The sequence below is a fragment of the Atractosteus spatula genome, chromosome 13, assembly GCF_055471065.1.
Source record: "Atractosteus spatula isolate fAtrSpa1 chromosome 13, fAtrSpa1.hap1, whole genome shotgun sequence".
NCBI lineage: Eukaryota > Metazoa > Chordata > Actinopteri > Semionotiformes > Lepisosteidae > Atractosteus > Atractosteus spatula.
Genome location: NC_142718.1, coordinates 8,300,952 through 8,322,453, shown reverse-complemented (window position 1 = coordinate 8,322,453; position 21,502 = coordinate 8,300,952). Strand labels below are relative to the sequence as shown.

The 21,502-nt window shown below is 41.5% G+C and overlaps 1 protein-coding gene across 1 annotated transcript; it reads right to left on the bottom strand.

The window, feature by feature from the left end:
- Positions 1 to 4,573: 4,573 nt before the first annotated feature.
- Positions 4,574 to 21,142, bottom strand: cyp27c1 (cytochrome P450 family 27 subfamily C member 1). The gene is made up of 9 exons (XM_088931161.1): positions 20,771 to 21,142; positions 17,490 to 17,680; positions 15,970 to 16,169; positions 15,193 to 15,402; positions 14,140 to 14,303; positions 10,846 to 11,012; positions 9,578 to 9,656; positions 8,556 to 8,759; positions 4,574 to 7,207 (listed from the first exon to the last, which is right to left on the bottom strand). The coding sequence occupies exons 1-9, from the start codon at positions 21,071 to 21,073 to the stop codon at positions 7,091 to 7,093; spliced, it is 1,635 nt and encodes a 544-aa protein (XP_088787287.1). The 5' UTR covers positions 21,074 to 21,142; the 3' UTR covers positions 4,574 to 7,090.
- Between the last annotated feature and the right edge of the window lie 360 nt (positions 21,143 to 21,502).

The following is a 21,502-nucleotide window of genomic DNA, read 5'->3' as shown; positions in this document are numbered from 1 at the left end:
GAACTCCGGGCACGGCATCTTGGGGAATCCCAGTTACAGTCGGCTAGTAACATGACCCAGGCTCGCATCTGTCATCGTAGAGCTCAATATGCTCTCAGGTGAGGGCCTTTGCTAACTGAGTAACAAAAGTGCCTAATCAGATTATTTTAAGTGCACCTAATATGTGAATCATTTCTCCTTCTTCTGTGACATCTGAGATAATATTTTTCAATATTTTTACATGCAGGAGGCTAAGGAAATATAGCCGATTAGGAATAACAACGCCCACGAACTCATGTACTGAAAGGACGATGGAGCGCTTTAGTCAAAATTTGGTTTAACCTGCTTGGCTGAGAGCTTACCTCCTGGCTGGAGGTGGGATGCAGAAAGGGAGAGAGGGGGATAAAGGGATATGGTATGGATAATGTTTTAGGTGAGGAAAAGATGTCAGGAGTGATTGTGAATTACCGACAGCTGAGTCTCATTGAACTCGGCTGTTGTCATTCCTAATGAACTTTTATTATAACCTCTGTATAATAGAGAGGGGGGTAATTAATCATTAAAATAAATACTCATAGCCCCAGAATTGTAAAAGATATGTCAAGAATATGCCCACGTGATTGACATACTGTAGTTTGAGGCACCAGAGTTCTTTATTCTTTGGCACAGCTCTGGCAAAAGAGTAATAAATGAGAGGCAAACTGAAACAAAACTATTTGTTAACCAGGACAATAACATGAACTAAACAGTAAAGAACTTAACAAGCAACAGCCAAGTTACCCTATTTGCGAACAAGGAGCCTCAGAGGCCTATGTCCTCATCAGAGAAACCTAGACTGCTGACCAGTACTCAAAAAACCTATATACTGTATTGCCTAACAGGCCTACAAGAGAGATTAACCAAAATTAAAAAGAATAGGACCCAGAGTTAAATCTCTCTTTCTTTACACCCGGATGCTCCCAAGTGAATGTGAATCTAGTTCCCTATTATAAAAATATATCACTAACCAGGAGAGATTATTTTTAACCTGGGGACTCTTTTAAAAAGGAAGGCGGATTTTTAAAATAACAGAATGGCAAGCTCTTTTTTTTCCCAATTCTGTTTATTAAATATCACAGCAGAGACATCAATTTTGACACTTTTACATTTTTTTTAAAGAGAATAACAGTGAATGTAAGAAAAAGAAATGAAGAATGGAATTAAGGGAAAAAAATAAAAGGGTGAAAGAGGAAAGGAGGAAAAAAAGACAAAAAACAACAGGTACAGTCACAGCTATATCAGAGTTTACCATTTAAAGGCATAAAGGTTATAGCACAGTTATATAGAATGGCTTAGGAGTATATACTGAATGGCAAGCTCTTTTAAACAGGGTTTAAATACTGGTCTCTAAAGTTTATTTGAACAAGGTCCTCTCTGTCCACGTCGTCCTCTCTCTGTCTCTTCCTTCTTTTTTCCACGTGTCTCTCCAGCTTCTGCCTACCAGTCTTTTATCCTGGGTTTCTCACTGATGAAGACTCTTGATGATTTACCGAGACGTTTCCAGAAGATTCCTTTTGATTTATTGGACAAACATTCATGAGACTAATGTTTTTCGCTCCAATAACAAAGGTAATCCCAGAAGTCTCACCCCTGCTGGAGTCGGAACAACTCCCAGTGCTCCTTGGAGAGGGGAGAGGGAACTCGATTGAGCTGGCAGCTCAGTACGTGATCTCCTGTCACAGCTTGAGGAATGGAGAGTGAGCCCGTTTCCCAATGTGTTGTATATTGTATGTAAATGTCCTAAAATGCATTTATATAGTACATCTCTGCAGATGTTGTATTGAATGTATATACTTTGGCAATACTGTAATTAATCAGTCATCACCACAGTGGGACACTGGTTTAGAATTACAGGTGCAGAAGGAAGAGTACCACAACTGAACGGTATCAAGCTAGTTTATCTAATGAAGGCTAGCACATGACTCAGCCTATATTCCATTTCACCAAGTGCTGTTTGTAAAACTCCCGGGTCATGAAACTGGTGCTTTTTCATAGAACAAAATTCCAGATTGACTATCAGTGTCCAGGTCTGACAGTACTACTCCAGAAGTGCCAGGCTCTGCTGCAGCTCCTGTTTTGTGGGTGACAGCAGGACCAGGTCATCAGTGTAGAGCAGGAACTTGATCTCTGTGTCATGTAGTGCGAGACCAGGCCCTGCAGACTGATAGCACATTGATGCAGATATTTAACAATGCTGGGCTCAGGCTACAGGCCTGTCTTACCTATTACCCTGTGTGAAGGACACTGTTCTTCTGTCTCCTGTTTTCACTGCACACCTGTTCTCTGAGCACATTGATTTATGTCATAGATTTTATCTCCTACACCACTTTGAGATTTGTAAAACAATTTGGTCAAATCAAATTACTAAAGCAGGTGAATGTTTTTCCTTTGTTTTTTTTTATGGACATGTTTGTGTCTAAGAGGTTCAAGTAGGGAGCTGCGTCAGCAGGCATAGGATGCAAAGGAACAGGTAAAGGTTTATTCCATGCTGAAAAGAGAAGAGACACAACCCTTCGGGTGTGAACCTTTCTTCAAGTGTGACACCTGAAGAAGGCTCCACAGCTGAAACGCTGTGTCTCTTTTTTCTCCTTTCAGCTTTTTTTCCTTTCACTTTTAAATGTTTGTTTGTCCTTTTGCTCAGGACACTGTGCTAAGTAACGAAGGTGAGTATTCAGGCATCCGTGATCCTGCAAAATACCTTCCTCAGGTCACTGTTCGCACAGATGCCCTGGTAGTTATTAAGCTTGAGTCTGTCTCCACTTTTAGACATCGTGGGTAGTGCTGTGTGTTGTTTTGCTGTGTCCTTGGTCTCAGGTCTCCTCTGTTACTAGCACTGCTTCTCTTTCAGGCCTTTGTCCTCCCTGTGAACGGCAGCTCCTCTCTCAGCTCAGCTACTTGGGTCTGCAGCTTTTTGTCGTCCTGCTACAACTCTTTCTTGCTTGTGTCCCGAGTTCTTTATCTGAGGTCTTGGATTTGCTCATTTTGTCTCTTAGCGGTCAGGCAGTCTCCCCCTCTGTATGAAGAGGCTGCAGGGTTGTCTCCACTTCATGAAGCTCTTGTTTTTTCACTACACCCTTGCCCTCTCTATTGCTCTGGAGTACTCTCTGTACTCCATCTCTCTTCTCCCACTTTGAAACACAACACATTCATTCTCCACTCTCACTCCTCAGTGGTGGACTAAAATATCTACACAAAGCAGGAAAGCTTGGTCCTCCAACTGCTTGGCAGTTGCTGCTTAAAACTCATCTGTTTAGACAGTAACTACCCATGATGTCTCAGTTCTGATCTACATCCTTCACTGACTCTTCAGCACTATATTTCACAACTGTTTTCAGTTCAATGTTTGGTAATGTAATTCACTAGAGGCAATTGATTCACTGTGGTCATGGAACACAAGCCAACAGGGTGTGGTGTTACTGCTGTTTAACTTCAGTTGCAACTGCTATACTTACATATTCTCATTGTGTTTGACTGCTGCAAATTCTGACATTTTCTCCTGCCGAAAGTAATTTATTTAGTTCCCATGAAACTGGATTCAAAAGCAATTATACTGCGTGAGATTAATACTGTAATTGTGAACAGATTGCGAGCTGTACCAGTTTAAAATCAGCACTGAACAACATCATTTGATCAGAAAGTTGTTGACCAAAGATACACTGCAGAAAAATAGCAAAAAAAGTTTAATTTTCCATACACTATATACCACACAAACTTTTTTTTAGATGCACAAGATATTTCAGAATGTGTAAAAAGTAGTTTGATAAAAGATCGAAATATTTCAAGTTTTCACATTTGTATGCAGTGCTGCATACTAGTATGTTTTACAAAGTGATGTTACAATATGTTACACTACAAACGAGCAATACGAAATGTACAAGAAAACACATTTTAAAATAAAGTAAATAAAGAAACTATGAGCATTAAGGCTAACAAGCGGACTCAAATCTACAGTATGCATTCAAATTATTTTACCTTTACTAAGCGTTACTACAATTTAGAAAAAGCAGAATAGTTTGAGGCAGGATCTCAATGGGCCAGTTTGCATGTGTGATCTTTCACATATTAATGGGCATTGAGCAAGAGAAAAAATCATGAAAAAAAACTCATTTTCAAACAAAGATTTGGGGAAATGCTTGTTAAACATACTGTTAATACACCATCTTACTAAGGTAAACCAATTTACATCAAAACATTAAAGACTATTTAAGTATAATAATACATTCTTATGTAAGACTACAGATTGCAGCTGCTCATTTAATTTAGTATTTGCAGTAGTTTATCAGACTAAAATAGTTCGTAACCCACATGTTTTTTCCGTATTCAAAAGGACTATGTGTTTGCTAATGTTATTATTAAACATATTGTCATTAACAGGGGGTTATGAACATGGAGAATGTGAGAAATAGGCAGATTAAATCAATAATTAAAATAATCATAACCCCTAAATTGTAAAGATAATTCAGGAATATACCTGATTGGTCGGTATAAATAAAAGAACTTGAGTCCTTTGTTCTCTAGCAGAGCTTTGATGAAAAGAGTAATAAATCAGACACACTGGGTTAAGTAAATATTTATTGATAACTATGATACACACACTAAACACAGAACATACAAGTTACACTATTTACAAACAAGGCATCTCAAAGACATGTTCCAACCAGAAAAAACCCCAGCCTGCTACTGGTATTCAAATCCTATGCAACACCTAACAGGCCCCAAAATAGAGACAAACCTGCCTTTGGACCAAACAGTACACAGCTTCGAGTTACATCTCTCTCTCCATAAACCCTGAAGCTACAAAATAAATGGGAACCTATCTCCCTATTCCAAAAATCCTTCCATTAACCAGGAGAAATTGTTTTTAATTAATTGTTTTAAGGGAATAAGAACAAGAACCCCCTGTCTGTGAGTATTCTTGTTCTTTCTCCCATGTCCTTCTCTCTCCCTCCCCGCCTGCCTGTACTATCCCAATTCCTGGACTTCTGATGATCCTTAATCATTTACCCAGAATTTAATTGACCAAGGTAAACAAGAAAACTCCTTTGATCACTGTCTCTCATGCCCCATACAACTCAGTAAGCAGTTCCTTTCTTGTTCCGAAGCCCCTGATAACCATAATGTTGGCTCTAGCCAGACGTTAGCTATTGCCTGTATATTCTTAAGATGCCTGAAGAGCCAGTTCCAATAACTGTAACAATACCACTGACTGAAGAGTACAATGTTTCGTTTTTAACCTCTTTTCAAAAATATTAAAATATTACCTAGCTCATCTTAAAAGTTTCAACCACTTCCCTCATTTTCACATTCCTGCGGTGGCAATATGAAAAAAAAAAAACACAATCTATGTCAAATTAAAACAGAACCTTACGAATTCTATATTTGGGTGTTAAAATGTTCAGCATTTGGAGTCACTTGATCAGCCTTTAAAATAGGTTATTTTAAGTAATCTTTCCCAAAACTACCATCCCACATACGTTTGAAAATCAGTCTAGATAACAGCACTTTAACAGAGTATTAAAACACAGACGTACTCTATCAGAGCTTTATTTACCTTACAGCACAACATACCTAATAACTATCTCCCCTGAAACAGTTTTCTGCATATGTCAATAGAATTTTTGGGACCTTAATAATAAACACAAAACTCCAAGTGCACCATTTATATGGTCGATTGAAATGTTAATGCCACAACGAAAGAAAAACACAACAAATTTGTGTTTTAAACGCACGCACCTCCCTTTCACACTCAGAATTCACAGAATTGTTGTATTTTTCGGCAGTCTTTTCACTTTTCAGTGTGCTCTTAGCCACCTCTTTTTCCTTTTCAGCTCATACACGGATGTTCTGTAGCTTCCCACTGCATGCGAATGTAAGTGTTACTCCCTCTCCATTTTCCCTTAACAGCACAGTGTTTAGGGAAAGAGCAGGCGTTCTAAAGAAAATCTGTTTAAACTACAAAGGGTCAATATTAATCTCACAAAAAACTAATTTTCCCCCAAGCAATGTAAACCAAGGTTATGGTTTGGCAGTTGAGACAAAAAATAAACGATCAGAACTGAATAAAAACTTACCAAGGCAACAGGATACAGAAATACCACAGAACACATTTTCATTCAGTTTAGATAAGAATGAGGGCAGAAATCTTCCCAGTACTAAATAAGCATAGGAATCTTGGTAGGACTGAATGGACACCACAATATTAAGGTCCTGCTACATTCAGAAGGTCTGAATTTTAACATTCTTTGAGCCCTTCCACTATATTACACCCAAAGAGCTTCCCAAAATTCAGAGCTTTTTTGCTCATAATATTTAAACTCTAAATGTTTGTGTTCTGTGAACTCTAGGAGAAACAGAACACCAATCTCTAGCTGCAAATTTAAAATCTGGATTCAGTAACCAAAGTCTACTTGGTCTTGAAGCTGTTATACTTTTGTTAGAATTAATGTGAGTACTGTGGTCGTTTGCTCCTTTTTAATAAAGGAGTCATTACATTTTTAAAACCACAAAATCACAACAAAGGACTTGGTCCTTTGAGACTTTCATTTCATTCTAATTTCTTTAGAAGTACTGTACCTTTAAGTCACTTAGTAAAGTGTACTTTCTTGGTTTTTTACATTAGTATCTAAATTGTCTCAAAATGTGAAAAATAAAGCAGTTTTTTTAATGTAACTGTATGTTTATAGTTCATGTTCACTATTTCCGCACGTGTTAAATCAACCAAGGATTACAAAGACTTTAAAAGACTTACAAACTGGAAAAATAAAAACTCTGCTCTGCTTGTTGTATAGTGTCAATTATGCAACCGGCAGAGTCTTCTACAAGCTGAGATACAGAAAGTATACAATAAAGTCTGTTTGGAACGGACCTCTCTCTACACGGATTCGGGAATAAAAGAGAAGGTCGCTCTCCAAGACTCCAAGAACCACCAGGAAGCACCTGGCTGTAAAACCTTTGACCACTGATTTCTGCCAATTTGAAAAGTGCTGAAAAGAGGTCATGTCCACCTATGTCGATCCACGAAGGGCTTGGAGAAAGCCACAAATCTTCTCCACCGATATGAATGTTCCTGTTGCTACTGCCTGTCAACAAACCTGATGTTGATAGGGGCTGCGGGCGTCAGTAGGCCGTGGGTCTTGGCAGTAACCGTTTTGGTATACGGTGACTCCTCGATCCGGAACTTTTGGAGCAGCTGAAAGGACAAGGACGACAGGAAATAAAAAAATCTGTATTGTGCCAATTTTCAGTTTCCTTACGAGTTTATTTTTGTACATGCTTAGCGAAATAATCTATTTCATTATTAAATAAATCACGATATTGTCTCTAGTGCAAACCACTGTCTTTTTCAAAACAGTGCCAGTTTTTGTGAAATGTTATTTGCTCTTCTTTAGGTCCATACTGCCATTTTTTGTTGGTTTTGTTTTGTATGTCTCTTGTTACTCCCTGTGGTACAATTAGTAAGAGCAGGAGAATCAAACCAAGTGTCCTGGATAAAATCCAGTCTGGCCAAACTAAAGTTCAACTGGTGCAACAATTTCTCATTGCTCCACCTGTTCTGCTGTAGTAAAGAATAGCAGTTCTATAGTGAAGCTGCTGGTACAAGCAGTTATTATAAAGAAGGGGTATCCCCTCCTATGCGTCAAGTGCTTCAGAACCCTTTGGAATGAACAGTAAGTAAGTGGACATTCTTAGCAGTAATACTATTATACTGGAATACTAAGTTATTTAAGTCTATTTCTAATCAATGTCTTTGCTTCATGCACAATACCAACGTGGTACAATTGACTTCAATGCTATTGTTATATTTTGGGGATTAGAAAGAACCAGTATTGATGAGTGCCTGTCAAACCACAATAAAAGTAAGGTGCACAGTAACTTGTAAATTGGAGATTTGACATCTAAAATAGACAATTTCCAGGTATGCGCTGCGCCGTGTTCCATGATTCAGAACGAGGTAAGAAAACGCGACACGTTGCAACCTTATTACATTCCAAGGAAGCAGGCCCGTGGATACATCTCTTGTAATCCAACAGAAATACTGCTCTACCAAGATGGCTTGGCCTTACTTGTTAACTCTGCGTGCAGATCACCTTGGAACATTTCTGCAGTGAAATGTCTGCTGCCCCAGCTGTACGTACTCGCCCGTACATCGCAGTCATGACAGCGACTAGTGAGCAGGAAGGGCCACATCAATTTGTGCAGTCTCTTCCCTTTGCCCGTGGCGAGACCAGAGCTTTGCAACGACACGGCGACTTACAGTACTTTCACAAAGTTATCCATTTTACAAAAAATGTGCAAAATCCACCAAAATTTACTTTGTTACCGAGATGGAATACCCGGTCTGAGAAACCGGGATGGCAGGTCCCCTTTCATGCACACGTCTTAGATTAGCAACAGCACAAAGTCAAGCAAAATGGCACTTCCCACTGTCTTCCAGCCAGTACAAGCTACGTAGATGCTAGTCAGTGAGCTGCAAGTACTTGACTTGACTGCCTCCATGGCAACAGCCCGGTCACGGCCTTTCTGGTGCCGCCTCTCACCTGAGCGAGCGCAAGATGCATCTCCAGCTCGGCAATCCTCTTGCCTATACAGCTGCGAATTCCGTAGCCGAAGGGGATGGAACCAAAGTTGTCCACGTGGTCACTGCTGTCCTTCCGCACCCAGCGCGCGGGATGGAACTCGGTGGAAGAGGGAAAGCATTCGTCATCCAGCGACGTGGAGTAGTGGCACAAGGCCAGCTGGGTCTGGGAGCCAGAGAGAAAGGGCTTATGTTAAATCAGGGATTCTTTGGGCACCAGTACTACGACTGCTTCTGAAGCGCTGGCTTGGCTGGCTGATAATAATAATTAATAATTGCTTACACTTATATAGCGCTTTTCTGGACACTCCACTCAAAGCGCTTTACAGGTAATGGGGACTCCCCTCCACCACCACCAATGTGCAGCCCCACCTGGATGATGCGACGGCAGCCATAGTGCGCCAGAACGCTCACCACACACCAGCTATCAGTGGGGAGGAGAGCAGAGTAATGAAGCCAATTCATAGATGGGGATTATTAGGAGGCCATGATAGGTAAGGGCCAATGGGAAATTTGGCCAGGATGCCGGGGTAACACCCCTACTCTTTTCGAGAAACACCCTGGGATTTTTAATGACCACAGAGAGTCAGGACCTCGGTTTTACGTCTCATCCGAAGGACGGCGCCTGTTTACAGTATAGGGTCCCCGTCACTATACTGGGGCATTAGGACCCACATGGACCGCAGGGTGAGCGCCCTTTGCTGGCCCCACTAACACCTCTTCCAGTAGCAACTTTAGTTTGCCCCGGTTGGCTGGCATGTGCCCTCAACCCTGCTTTGCGCAGTACTAGACTCCTGCTTGCCGTGACCCTGATCAGGACGAGCAGCTTTCTGATATTAAATGGATGGAAATACATTTTAAAACATCCCGTCACAACCATTTTTTTTGGGGGGGAAACGTTGTTTGGTAAAAAAAACAGAAATGAAGAGTTGAAAGTAACCACTTTCCTGCAGTTTCTGTCCGCATTTTAAAACCTTAACTCACCCCTTTGGGAATGTGGTAGCCTCCTACCACCAGGTCCTGCTGGGTCACCCTCCCATTACCGGGCAGCACTGGGAACAGCCTGCAGAGAAAAATGAGGTGTTAACACCACCATGAGTAAGATCTCCGAGCACTTGTAGCAGTCGATTGAGATTAATTTCCCCACCATCCAAAGCTTTGGAACATATCCAAATAAAACTAGACTTAAAAATACAGCCTCCAATGTTAAATGAAATATTTCTATTCAAATTGCACTGTATAATCCAAGCTGATAGTCCAAAAATCAATGGACAACTGAATTAAAAACAATATACCATAGTACAGATTTTTTAAAGGAAGTGTATTCGAGCAGTTGAGAGTTACAATGCATTAGCCTTCTTCATATAAATTGGATTCTGTTTAATTAATTGATTTTGCCATTTCTTTACACACCTTGGAACAGTACAGATATATGCAAAAATATATTGAATTAAAAGACTAGTCAAATATGAAACAAGGAAATCCAAACCATATGTAAACTTCTTATTCATGACTGCGTAGATTTAAAATGCAGTGTATAAGGTGAACCAACCAAATGACCTCTAAAACTACCATAGCATTAACTGGATAGAATGATTTGGGAATTCAACAGAATTGAGATCTAAAATCGGATGAGCACATCTGTATTATTTATCACCATTAAAACTGATGTCATTAAAATGACACTTGAAAGTCATTGCAGGAAAATCGAATACAAAACAGAGGTGACATGAACTTAGCCAATTCCACATAAATAAATCAAAAACCCATCTGAATTGATTAATAGGGATGTTTAAAACATTTCTTACAGGATCAGCTCCTTTTCTCAGTTCACAAGTACAGAGGGACCATTTGAAAAGAGACTTAGTACGATCAGTCAACATTGGCTCCACCAGGCAGTTCTGTACACACGGCTCTGAGGTAAAACAGGAAGATTGCTTCCTTTTTTCCCCTCAACAGTTTGAAATATTTCAGTGTTGCACCACCGTGTTTGTCTCTTCACAGCAAAGAGAACATTTTCAGCTTGTAATCTCTTCACCCACTCTTAAAAAAATAAGATAAACAAACATTTTCTACCAAACTGGCTGCTCAGATAACGTATTTAATAAATAATCTGCAGCATTTAAAAGGGAATCCCACTAAATCACTGGATTTTATGTCAATGTCCCTAATTTATCAATGAACAACATTAAATAAAATGCTAAAGGCACTAGGAAACGAAGAGTCTGAAGTTGGGTGGCCATAGCACAAACCTCAAAGTCTCTTTTACAAGTCCTCTGATGAGAGGCAGGTGGGTAATATCTTCGGCAACAGGCACCTGGTCGTGCCCTAGGTTATTCACCACCTCTTCGTAAACAGCCTGCTGGACATGGGGGTGTTTGGCTAGCAGGTAGGTGCTCCAGGACAATGTGAAGGACGTCTGAGGACGGAGACACATGGGAAGATCAGTCAGGGAAGACTGCATACCTGCCATACCATGGGGTTTTAGAACCGGCAACTGCCTTGTCCTTAAACAAGAACTGCAAAAGATATTACCCACAAAATGATATGTTTAAAGTTGGGGTGGCAGGGTGGCACAGCGCTGGGGCCCTGGGTTCAATTCCTAGGACGCCACTTGTGTGGAGTTTGTATGTTCTCCCCATGTTCATGTAGGTTTCTTCTAGGGCTGGGCGATAATTCGATAACGATAATTATCGCGATATACTTTTCCTCTATATAATTTTAACAAAAGTTCGATAAATGTTCGATATATATGTTTATGCTGCATGCGCACAAAATACTGCGCGAGTGCGCGTGCGTGTTGCAGACCGGGCCGCTAACGTGGTGGTGTTTACCCACATGGTGGTGGCTGACAGGATTGTAGTTAGAGTGGAGGAATGAGCGACACTGAAGCGAATGTAGTGCTGCCAACGACCAGCTCGAAGGACGATGACATCGTCGACAGAAAAGGTCATTCAACAACTAATTTGGAGATATTTTAGCTTTTTACAATCAGACATAAAACAGAGCACTTTAAACTTTGCAGTCTGTCTGAGCCATGTTTAAACTCAGTGTAAACTGAGTTTAATGTTTCTGCTGTTTGGCAAGTGTTTGTTGTGTTCTTAAAATAAAGAGTTGTTTAATTTACCAATTAACTGTCTGGTTTCTTCAACTTTCACTCAGGATAAAAAATCTGCCTTTAAAATTGAAAGAAATAATGATCTGACATTTATTGTGTAATTATCAATATCGACTGATATGAAAATTTTTATCGTGATAATGTTTTTGGCCACATCGCCCAGCCCTAGTTTGTTCCCACTGTCCAAAAACAGTGATGGGTTAACTATCTTCGGGGAACACTGGCGCCCGGTGTCGTGCGTACATGTGTCCGTGCACTGTGGTAAACTGCCGTCCCACCCTGGGGGTACCCAGTCCTAAGCACATTTGCCAGGCTCCAGCTCCCTGCGACCCTAAATTGGAAGAAGTGGTTGGAAAACGGATGGCTATTTCAACTTTCGGAAGATCCTTTATAAAGTTGGAAACTTTCTGTGCTGAATGTATAAATTCGGTAAGAATAACAGGAAATATATCCATGTTTCTACACACTGCTCCAGCCCCAGGAGGGGGATGGAGAGCTGGCAATGATAAATTCACTTTATTTATTGGTACCGGCTATGGAGAGGGAGGGGAGAATGGATATTTTTATGATATTATGTGTCGAGGGAAAGATTTTTTTTCTTTTTTTTGAATTGGGTTTACGCCGAGAAACGTTTAAAATGAAGTCACAAAGGTGCACTTAATCCACCACGATCTGCAAGCACCCCTAAGGACAGAAATAAGCTGCAGTTAAGCACACAGAGTAGAGGAGTACCACAGAAATGCACTTTCAGATTACTACTGTTCCCAATTCAGAATTATAACTATACCAACTTAAACTGTGTGGTGTGGTGGTGTGTTTGTGGAAGGTGGCTGCATTACTTTCAATGTGGGTCACAATTTGAGCCAAAGTCACTGCATACTTAAACCTAATTGACAATGTGGGACATCACCACAGAGGAAACCTTTTTTTTCTAAACCATCATTTCTTTTAAATCTAAAATTGCCTATGGTTTAAGTTTTTGGAACAATTTTTTTTGTTTGCAGTTCTATTTCCATAGAGCATGAAACAGTAAATACAAGCAGAAAGGTAGATCAATAGGAATTACCCACAAAAACAGGAATATGTATTGGTATGTGGAGGGTGGAGGTTTTTCACACAATATAACAGCACTGAAAGCGACTCAAAATTGTGCTGGGAAAAAAAAAACATAGAATCAATTTACATAATGGGAGTATTTTCACAGAGCCCTGACCCCTGTTTTGCATAGATAAATCAGCACTAGGTATTGGACTGTAAAGGCATAGTATAAACATGCAATGACTTGTAATTAAACAGAGGAAGCAACCTTAAAAGTTCACAATGAAATATCCCTGCTCTCACCTACAAATCGGTAGGAACCAAATCCAAAAAGTTAAAAATTGCAACTGTATATAGTGAAGACAACAGGCTAAAAAAGAAAAAATAAAAAGCAAAGTTATTCACTGAATGCATTCAGATATTTGGAATACAGCTCATGAAGTGCTAGACAAAAAAATCCACTACACAATTCTCATCCTCTCTTTTGCACGCACAACTTACAGCAGCAAGCAAGTTTGATTTTTTTTTTAAAAACGATAGCTCCAAATTCAAGGGTGTTTTAAAAAAACGGTGTGGAACTTAACATGGGAAAATGAAATGACTGGAATAAGTGCCGTATCAAATTGTCCTGATTTCAGCGGAGATAAAGAGCTTTTTTTTTTTGGCAGAATTATTAAACCAACTAGTGCAATGACATTTTCAGCCTTCATTCACCTTTGTACAAAAATCAAACTAGCAAAAGTAAACGGGGTCTGAAGGCCAGTTCTCTGAACCCCTAGTTCCGTAAGCAGTCCCTTTGCATGATGCCAAGACATACCGATTGAAAGCCAAGCTTATCTTACCTTAAATGTTTAACTTAACATCACTTTATTAACCCTTACAATTTCTTGCATTATGAATGATCTTTTCGTATACCCCAGCTTGCTCTCCATGAGACACACAGATAGGGAGAGAGCCTGGGGTCAGAGCACTGGGTCTGCCATTATACGGCGCCCCCGGAGCAGTTGGGGTTAAGGGCCTTGCTCAGGAGCCCAACGGAGTAGGATTCCTCTGCCAGCTGTGGGATTTGAACCGGCAACCCTCTAGCCACAGGCGCAGATCCTTAGCCACAGAGCCAGCGCTCCGCCCCTAACTATAGCGAGTCATCAATGCCATCTCTCTCTATAATGCTCATACTACCGTAGGCCAGTTATGGACTTCAGCTTTAAAATCTGTTTGCGTTCGACCTTTTACCAACAGCTGTGCTGTTTAAGCAGCGAGGGAGATGCAGAACAGCAGAGGAGAAAAATGTGCAGGGTGAAACCGAGGGCCCAGACTGCTGTGAAATGGCCCCTGCAGGACCCTACAGATCCGAGCGCGTCTCTCGGTATGAGCCAGAGCGCTGTTATACCGTGTCAACTCCCGCAAGCAGCATCTCCGTCATGTTGGCATAGATCTCCTCCAGGGTCATCTCCTTGCCAACCAGTAGCTGCGTTAGCAGGCCTCCTTTCACCTCTTTGCCAGTAGCAAGCTGCGACTTTATTTCAGACAGTTTTTTGTCCACATGAATCTGACCTGCAAAACAGACAAAAGCCGCCATTGAAACCCCCTGGCCTCAGCTACCACGTTTGTCATTTTGTAATTCTCCAGAACAAATAAAAAAAAGATATCAGTTACTTTTAATCCCATAATGACCACAATGCATCAAGTGTGCCTAATAAAAATTAAATCTGGGCTCTCCAAGTTGTGATTTTCTCTGCTAAGAGGGAGTATTTAATTTGCCCAAGACAGAAGCCTAGTTCTTTGGGGTTTTTTTTAAACATTCATCCAATAAAATGTCAAACATCCTGCTTCTGCTTCACATTTATCCTTCAGGTTTATGTTTTTTTTCCCCTGTTTTTAAAGTGTCTTCACAACGCATAAAGGATGAACTCTTCCACCACTTCTGTCCAGCCAAAGATTAACTAGTTTAGTTTAGAGACACACACTGCTAGGCTACAGGCTGCAAGGTGATATCACTGCCTGAAACACACAGATCGCGTTTCAAACTGTGTACTATGCATGTTCCCACCATGCACTGCTTGATCTGTTTTAATAACACTACGGAAAAGCTCACAAAATTAGTCTATTTTAAAGAAGAAAGATCAACGAAGTTAAAATGGAGTTCAAAAGATCCATCAGAACATTGCGAGTTTATTCTTGAAAATGTATTTCTATCTAACCAAAGGTTATTCCACAATTCTTCTCGTGCCGCAGCTTGTCCTATGATTAGGCCAGTGTCTTTAGTTTCCCCAATATTTTGCACAGAATTGTAGATTCTGGTTTTACTCCGATGTTTACAAAAACCTTGAGGAAATGGCTGGAAGAAAAAGGTGGGTTTTAAAATAAAAGAAGGATCTGGGGTGTAGTCTTGGTGCGGCTGGATTTTACACCGCTCAGCGATTTAATCCATCAAAATCCTTACTGAATTTGAAGAGGCCATCCCAGGACCTGCAGAACTCGTTCCAGGGCTTAGGAATGATGGGGCGAAGCCACTTGGGAATGGCACCTGCATACATGGTGGTCTTGAACATGCTGAACATCAGGTGTAGGGCTGCAATGTACTCCAGACTCTGTTTAGGAATCTCCTCTTGCAGGCAGCCCAGTCTCGTCTCGTACAGAATACAGGCCACACCTGTAGGAGGTACACAATGGGGTCAGAGCTTGCCTGGGTCAAACCTTTACCATCACAGCATGCAACAGACCTCAAGGAACAGCAAAATAGTCTAAAATCTCATATGTTATTTTATTCACACACAAAACGTTGGGTATTGTGATGAACCCAAATCATGAGGATTTCTTGTTTAAACTAAATCAGACAAGAGCAACTGGAATGTTGCTATAATGATTACATTTGTTTGTTGCTTACATATTTATTAATAGAGTTTTTTTTTGTGCAGTTAACTAAGTTCCTTTCTAACCTATAGGGGACTAAATACTGTACTGCATTACACAGAAAAGGGAAAAAGGAGAAATTTTAAAAAATCAGAAACAGGTCTTAAAGGAGTGTCAGCATATTCGGAGTTTATACTTCTGATAAAAGTATTCTCTAATAGTATGATCTGTCGAACATCAGATGAACAAATATTCGGTGTCAGAGCAATATTTTTGAAACATTAAATAAAACTTGACAGCGCTCGGTTTGGCCGTTTAACTAGAGTTACTGCCCTCGGGCGACAACACGCAGGGCACTTGGTCTCACCTTCCATGGCGTACTTGAAATAGAGATCGTTGACATTCATCACGGTCTGCCCGGCGCCGTCCTGGCTGCGCAGAGCGTGGATCCTCTTGATCAGGTCCGCCACCACCCCGTTGACGTCATCGGAGAAGACGGCGACATCGCGGGGGCGCATGATCCTCTGCCGCAGAGCGCTGCGCATCTTCAGCCAGTCCTCACCCTCCCTGGGTCACACACACACACAAGTCCGCGAGAACGTCTGGATCTCTGCAAATCACAAGGCTGACAAATCGTCGCAAGCTTTTCGGTCAAGACTTATAAATTAAAGGTCATTTTTCAAAAAGTCATGGCATTCACCAAACCGCTTTATACCTTACGGTGTCGCGGGAAGCCTGAGCCTACCCAGCAACCAATGAGCGCAAGGCAGGCTACCCCCTGGATGGGACACCAGTCCATTGCAGGGCAAGTGCAAGACAATCATACCTGGGGACAATTTGGAGGCAACGGTAAAGGCCAAGGGGGGGGAAATTTGGCCCGGACAGTGGGATAACTCCCTACTCTTATCGAGAAAATGCCCGGGGATATTTAATGACCACTGAGAGTCAGGACCTCGGTTTAACGTCTCATCCGAAAGATGGCGCCCACTACAGTATAGTGTCCCCGCCACCATACTGGGGCATTAGGACCCACACAGACCCACACAGGGTGGGCGCCCCCCGCTGGTCCCACTAACACTAATTCCAGCAGCAACCATAGCTTCCCAGGAGATCTCCCATCCAGGTACTGACCAGGCTCAACCCTGCTTAGCTTCAGTGGGTAGCCAGTTGAGAGCTGCAGGGTGATATGGCTGGGGGCATTTAAAAAAAGTACATTTCCAAATCATCCTAAATTCTTTTCTAGGCATGGCCTCGGACGTCAGATTACACTGTGCGGCTGAGGAGCTTTGCCAGTCTCAAATTAACACCATAACACTACACAAGGGGCGACAGGAAAATAAGTTGGGCTAGAAAAAGTCAAGAAAGTAAAATATCAAAGACCCTGGACAACAGTTCTGATACAGTACAGAGCTAGTTTTTTTCCGAATGGAAAAAAAAAAAAACATGGACAGCACGGTGGTGAGCATTGCTGCCTCATAACGCCGGGGGCCTGCGTTTTATTCATGGGGTGCTGTACGTGTGGAGTTTGTATGTTCTCCCCTTGTTCACATGGGTTTCCTCTAGGTGCTCTAGTTTCTCCCCACCCCACCACAGTCCAAAGACATATTGGTAGGTGAACAGGTTTCAGGGAAAAACCAGCCCTGGTGTGAGTGGGGGGTGTTTTTGGTTTGTTTTGGGGGCTGATGAACTGGAACCCCTTCTGGGGGTACATCTGGCCTTGCGCCCCTTGATTGTCAGGATAAGCTCCGGCACCCCACCCCCCACGACCTTGTACTGGATAAGGCGGTTTGAAAACAGATGGATGGAAAAGAAAACAAGGCTTCATTAAACCAGAAAATCTGCCCCATGAGACAGCCCTGTCCGCAGGTCCGATTTCTAGATACTCACGCAGAAATGAGGCCGGTAGCCCGGCCCCTCATATCCCGATATTCTTTCCAGGATTCCATATTGGCTCTCTGAGGTGCCCGCCCTTCGGCCCTCAACACCTGAGCCACCATGTCCTTGTCTGCGATGGACACCACCAGCTGGGGGCCAAACCGGGACTTGAAGATCTTGCCATACTGCTGCGTGTGTTTCAGCTGGAGAGAAGACAGACGCACGACATTTGCCACTGGAATAGCGGGGAAAACCCGATGCCGCCAGGTTAGAAGAGACAATTCGCTATCCCCTTTCGCCGACTTTATAAAAACACCCAACAGCGCAGGCTTGGAAAAGAATCAAAATGTCCTATTTCCATAGCGGGGCAATTAAAAACTGTTTTCTACCGGAGGACACAGTGGTTAGCATTGCTGCCTCGCAGCACTGGGGCCCTGGGTTCAATTTGGGGCCTGGGGTGCTGTCTGTGTGGAGTTTGTATGTTCTCCCTGCATTTGTGTGGGTTTCCTCCAGGTGCTCCGGTTTCCTCCCACAGTCTAAAGACATACTGGTAGGTTAATGGACTGGTTTCAGGTGCAAGGTGGGTTAAGAAAAAGGATGGATATGGATATATCCTTCAGGTTTGGACTAGGCAAGTATACACTGTTTTGGCCTGAGGCATTGGAAATCTGTGTGAATGCCTTGAGTCCCAGTCAAAAATAACAGTTTTGAAAGACTCTCAAGGCAGCACACCCAAGATATTAGAGCTGTAGGAATGTGAGGTTTACAGTATGGGTTCCGAGAACCATCTCGAGCAGACATGCTTTGAAACCCTGGTGAGGTAGCAGTAACTGGTCAATCATGTAATTTAACCACTGATATGAGTGTAAATGTAGAAATGAATTCCAAAATTGAACACACCTGTGGTATTATGCCTTTCAGCTTAGCCACTCTACAATAAAGTCTCCGGACAGAAATCCTCAGCACACAAAATGAGCCTGTAGTCCCTCAGTCAGGTAGTATATTTCAAGCAGAGAACAATAAAGACTAAGGGGCTTTCGCCGTATCTCAGGGATAATGTTACACAATAGGAAGACGAGGTCAGGAGAAGGGTAGAAAAAAAAATGTACACTGAATATCCTTTTGAGTATGTACAGTAGATCATTACCAAAGGTGTATCACACCACCCAGACAGCTTAGAGCAGAGTGAGATCACTGTGAGAAAATGTCCAGGAGTCAAAACACATTCCGGTCTCTCCACAAAGCTGCTTGAAAAAAAAGCACAAAGTACTTCAAGTGAAACTGCAAACAAGTGGCAAAAGGTTTTGTGCTCAAAAATTGAACTTTTCGACCTAACAATAAAAAGGAACAAGTAATCGGTTTATTCCATGCTGAAAAGAGACGAAAGAAAACACAACGTTTCGGCTGAAGAAAGCTTCACAGCCGAAACATTGCGTTTTCTCTCTTATCTTTTCAGCATGGAAAAAAACGATTACTTGCTCCTTTGCTGACTACGCATGCTGACACAGCTACCCACCTGAACAGTAAAAAGGTTGACGATGTTAGATAAAAGTGATTAACTTTTAACTGTTAAGCACAAGGTCCGCTTGACTGAAAGTAATGTTAGTTAAAAGTGTTAGAATTTAAATTCAGGGGAGTTGTGCTTAAAACGAATCTGTAACCTGGCTTTGCAATACTCATTTCCTTCATTAAAGATTTGTAGTAATTGTTAAGAGCTTGCGTAACCGTTGCTCGTTTTCGTTAAACAGAACAAAAGCGGATTCTCACGGGTCTGGCACTGGCCCAGTCCGCCCTGCGTGCTGCATTTTATAACTGCAAGGGGTAAGGAGAATTTGAGCTACACGAGGGGCTAATATTAAAAAAAACAAACGCCCTTGCCCACACAACTGACCAATAAGCGAATGCCGGGCAGGACCAAAGGCACCCATTTGTTTACTTAGAAATAGGGGGCGTGTTCGATGGGGGCAATATGCACACGGTCTCATCCTACCCACGTGTCTGAGGAGGACTAAAAGCAGATATCTAATCTGCCGTGAAGAAAGTGTTCATTAAAAATCAAGACCTCACTTCTTGTCTGCACTGATTTTATTCTCTAAAAACCTGTAGCTGCTAGATAAAGCCGCAAAAATATATCTTTTAAAAATTATTTGAAAAAAAAAAACCATCCATAGCGGAGGATACACCCGAAATGTATTTTTAATATATGGTAACAGATAAAGAATCATTGTATTAGGACTCGTCTCCTTTCCCCCCCATAAAAAAAACGTTTAAAATAGACAAGCTAATACACTCCTCACTTTTCACTTGTGTTGAATTGCGTAACGCTTGGAACAAACCCAGCAGCCGGAACAGATATCTGAAAACGGGGCATTTGCAAAAAGAATTTTAGCGTTTTCAAACGTGCAGCACGTTTAAGTGACATTGTGGCATTATCTTCATTTATAGCAGGCTGCAATATACAAAACAAAGAGCGGTACGATTCCGCTTAAACATGATTGTATGATTATAAAAACTGAATTATAATATTTAACATACATCTGATTAGAATTGAACCGGTTTTTCTGTTCAAATTGTGCACGGATTACTTTTATGATATAGATCATACGAACCGATCCGTAGACAAAAACAAAATATATTGATATTTACTAGCTTTCTGGCTCTACAGTTTTCTGCCCGAAAAGACGTGCTACTTTACATGAAGGGTTGTGGGAGTCGGCAACAAATAGCGCCGTCGTCGAAGTTGTTAAAGAAGCTCTCGATTAGATCCTTGGATCAATCAGTACTACTAAACGCGAAATAGGTCGAATGGGCTGTTATTTCAAATCTTTACTATGTGCTTGGAAATTGGAGAGCACCGTTGATGTAATCAACTGTATTTTAATCCAAACTCTCGAGTGCCAAAAAGGCAAAAGGCACAAATATGAATCCTGTGTACACTGTGTTAAAAGACTTTCAGAAAGCAGTCTGATCCTTTAAGTATTTTTTGCCAAAACTTTATACAGGTTTTGTATATAAGTAAAACATGCCCAGGCCAGTACATTCAGTAAGGTAATGAATTACGTGTCTCTTTCACAATGCCTCCACTGACTAGAATTTTAAAAACAAACGCATGGAAAATAGGATTTTTAATTTAAAAAAGAGTTGTTAAGCATCCTTAGAACAGATTTAGAGTAAACGATCGTTACTACGGAGTGTGCGTTTGAGAAGCATAACTGTCCACTGCAATTCTAATGTAATAGTAGTGTATTTTCATAATTCACATCTTGTTAATCGCTTTTATACGTTAGACCTACCTGGATCTCGTGAATTCGACTGAACCCGTCCCGATAGAAAAATTCAATGAGGTTACTAATGGTGCTTGGTCCCGGCATTTCCCGCAGAGCCTTAACCCGAGTTTGTTTCTCGGCGGCGTCTTGAGGTGGGGTAAACATCTCTGGCAAGACCCGTTCGTCCGCAGCCGGCACTTCCAGTGACTGACTCGCAGACAACTTGGAAAGTTTGTGAAAACCGGCTGCCCGGAGCAAAAGATGAATGCTCTCTCGCTCCAGCGCCCTTTTTCTACCATAGCCGTGAAGCACATTTGTCAAAAGCGACATTATTGTAATTAAAATGTTTCTTTCGCGAGTTTGGTACTGTATGAACTTCTCTTGCTCCAGACACTGGGCTCTACCCTGCCTGGGAAGATACTCGCAGTCCTCCCATCAGCCTTTTTAAATGCAGGGAATCACGGGGGGGATCACGACATTTGTGGGCAGGGCTACAGCTCTTGAGAATATTACTGTCCGCCTGAAAAAAAGAAGTTGGCAGAAGATTTTGCAACGCAAACTAGATCTTGGCACTGGTCGAATAACACCGGATTAAAAAAAAAGTTTCTAGGGATTTAGATTTTATCTGCTCAATCTCCATATTCTTCTTTACCATATATTGTATAGTTACCATTTTGTCTTATTACAGTTGTGGTTTTCTTAGTCAGGAACCTTACATCTTATTAAAAAGCACCAATGTAGTTAAATCAGAAGGAGATT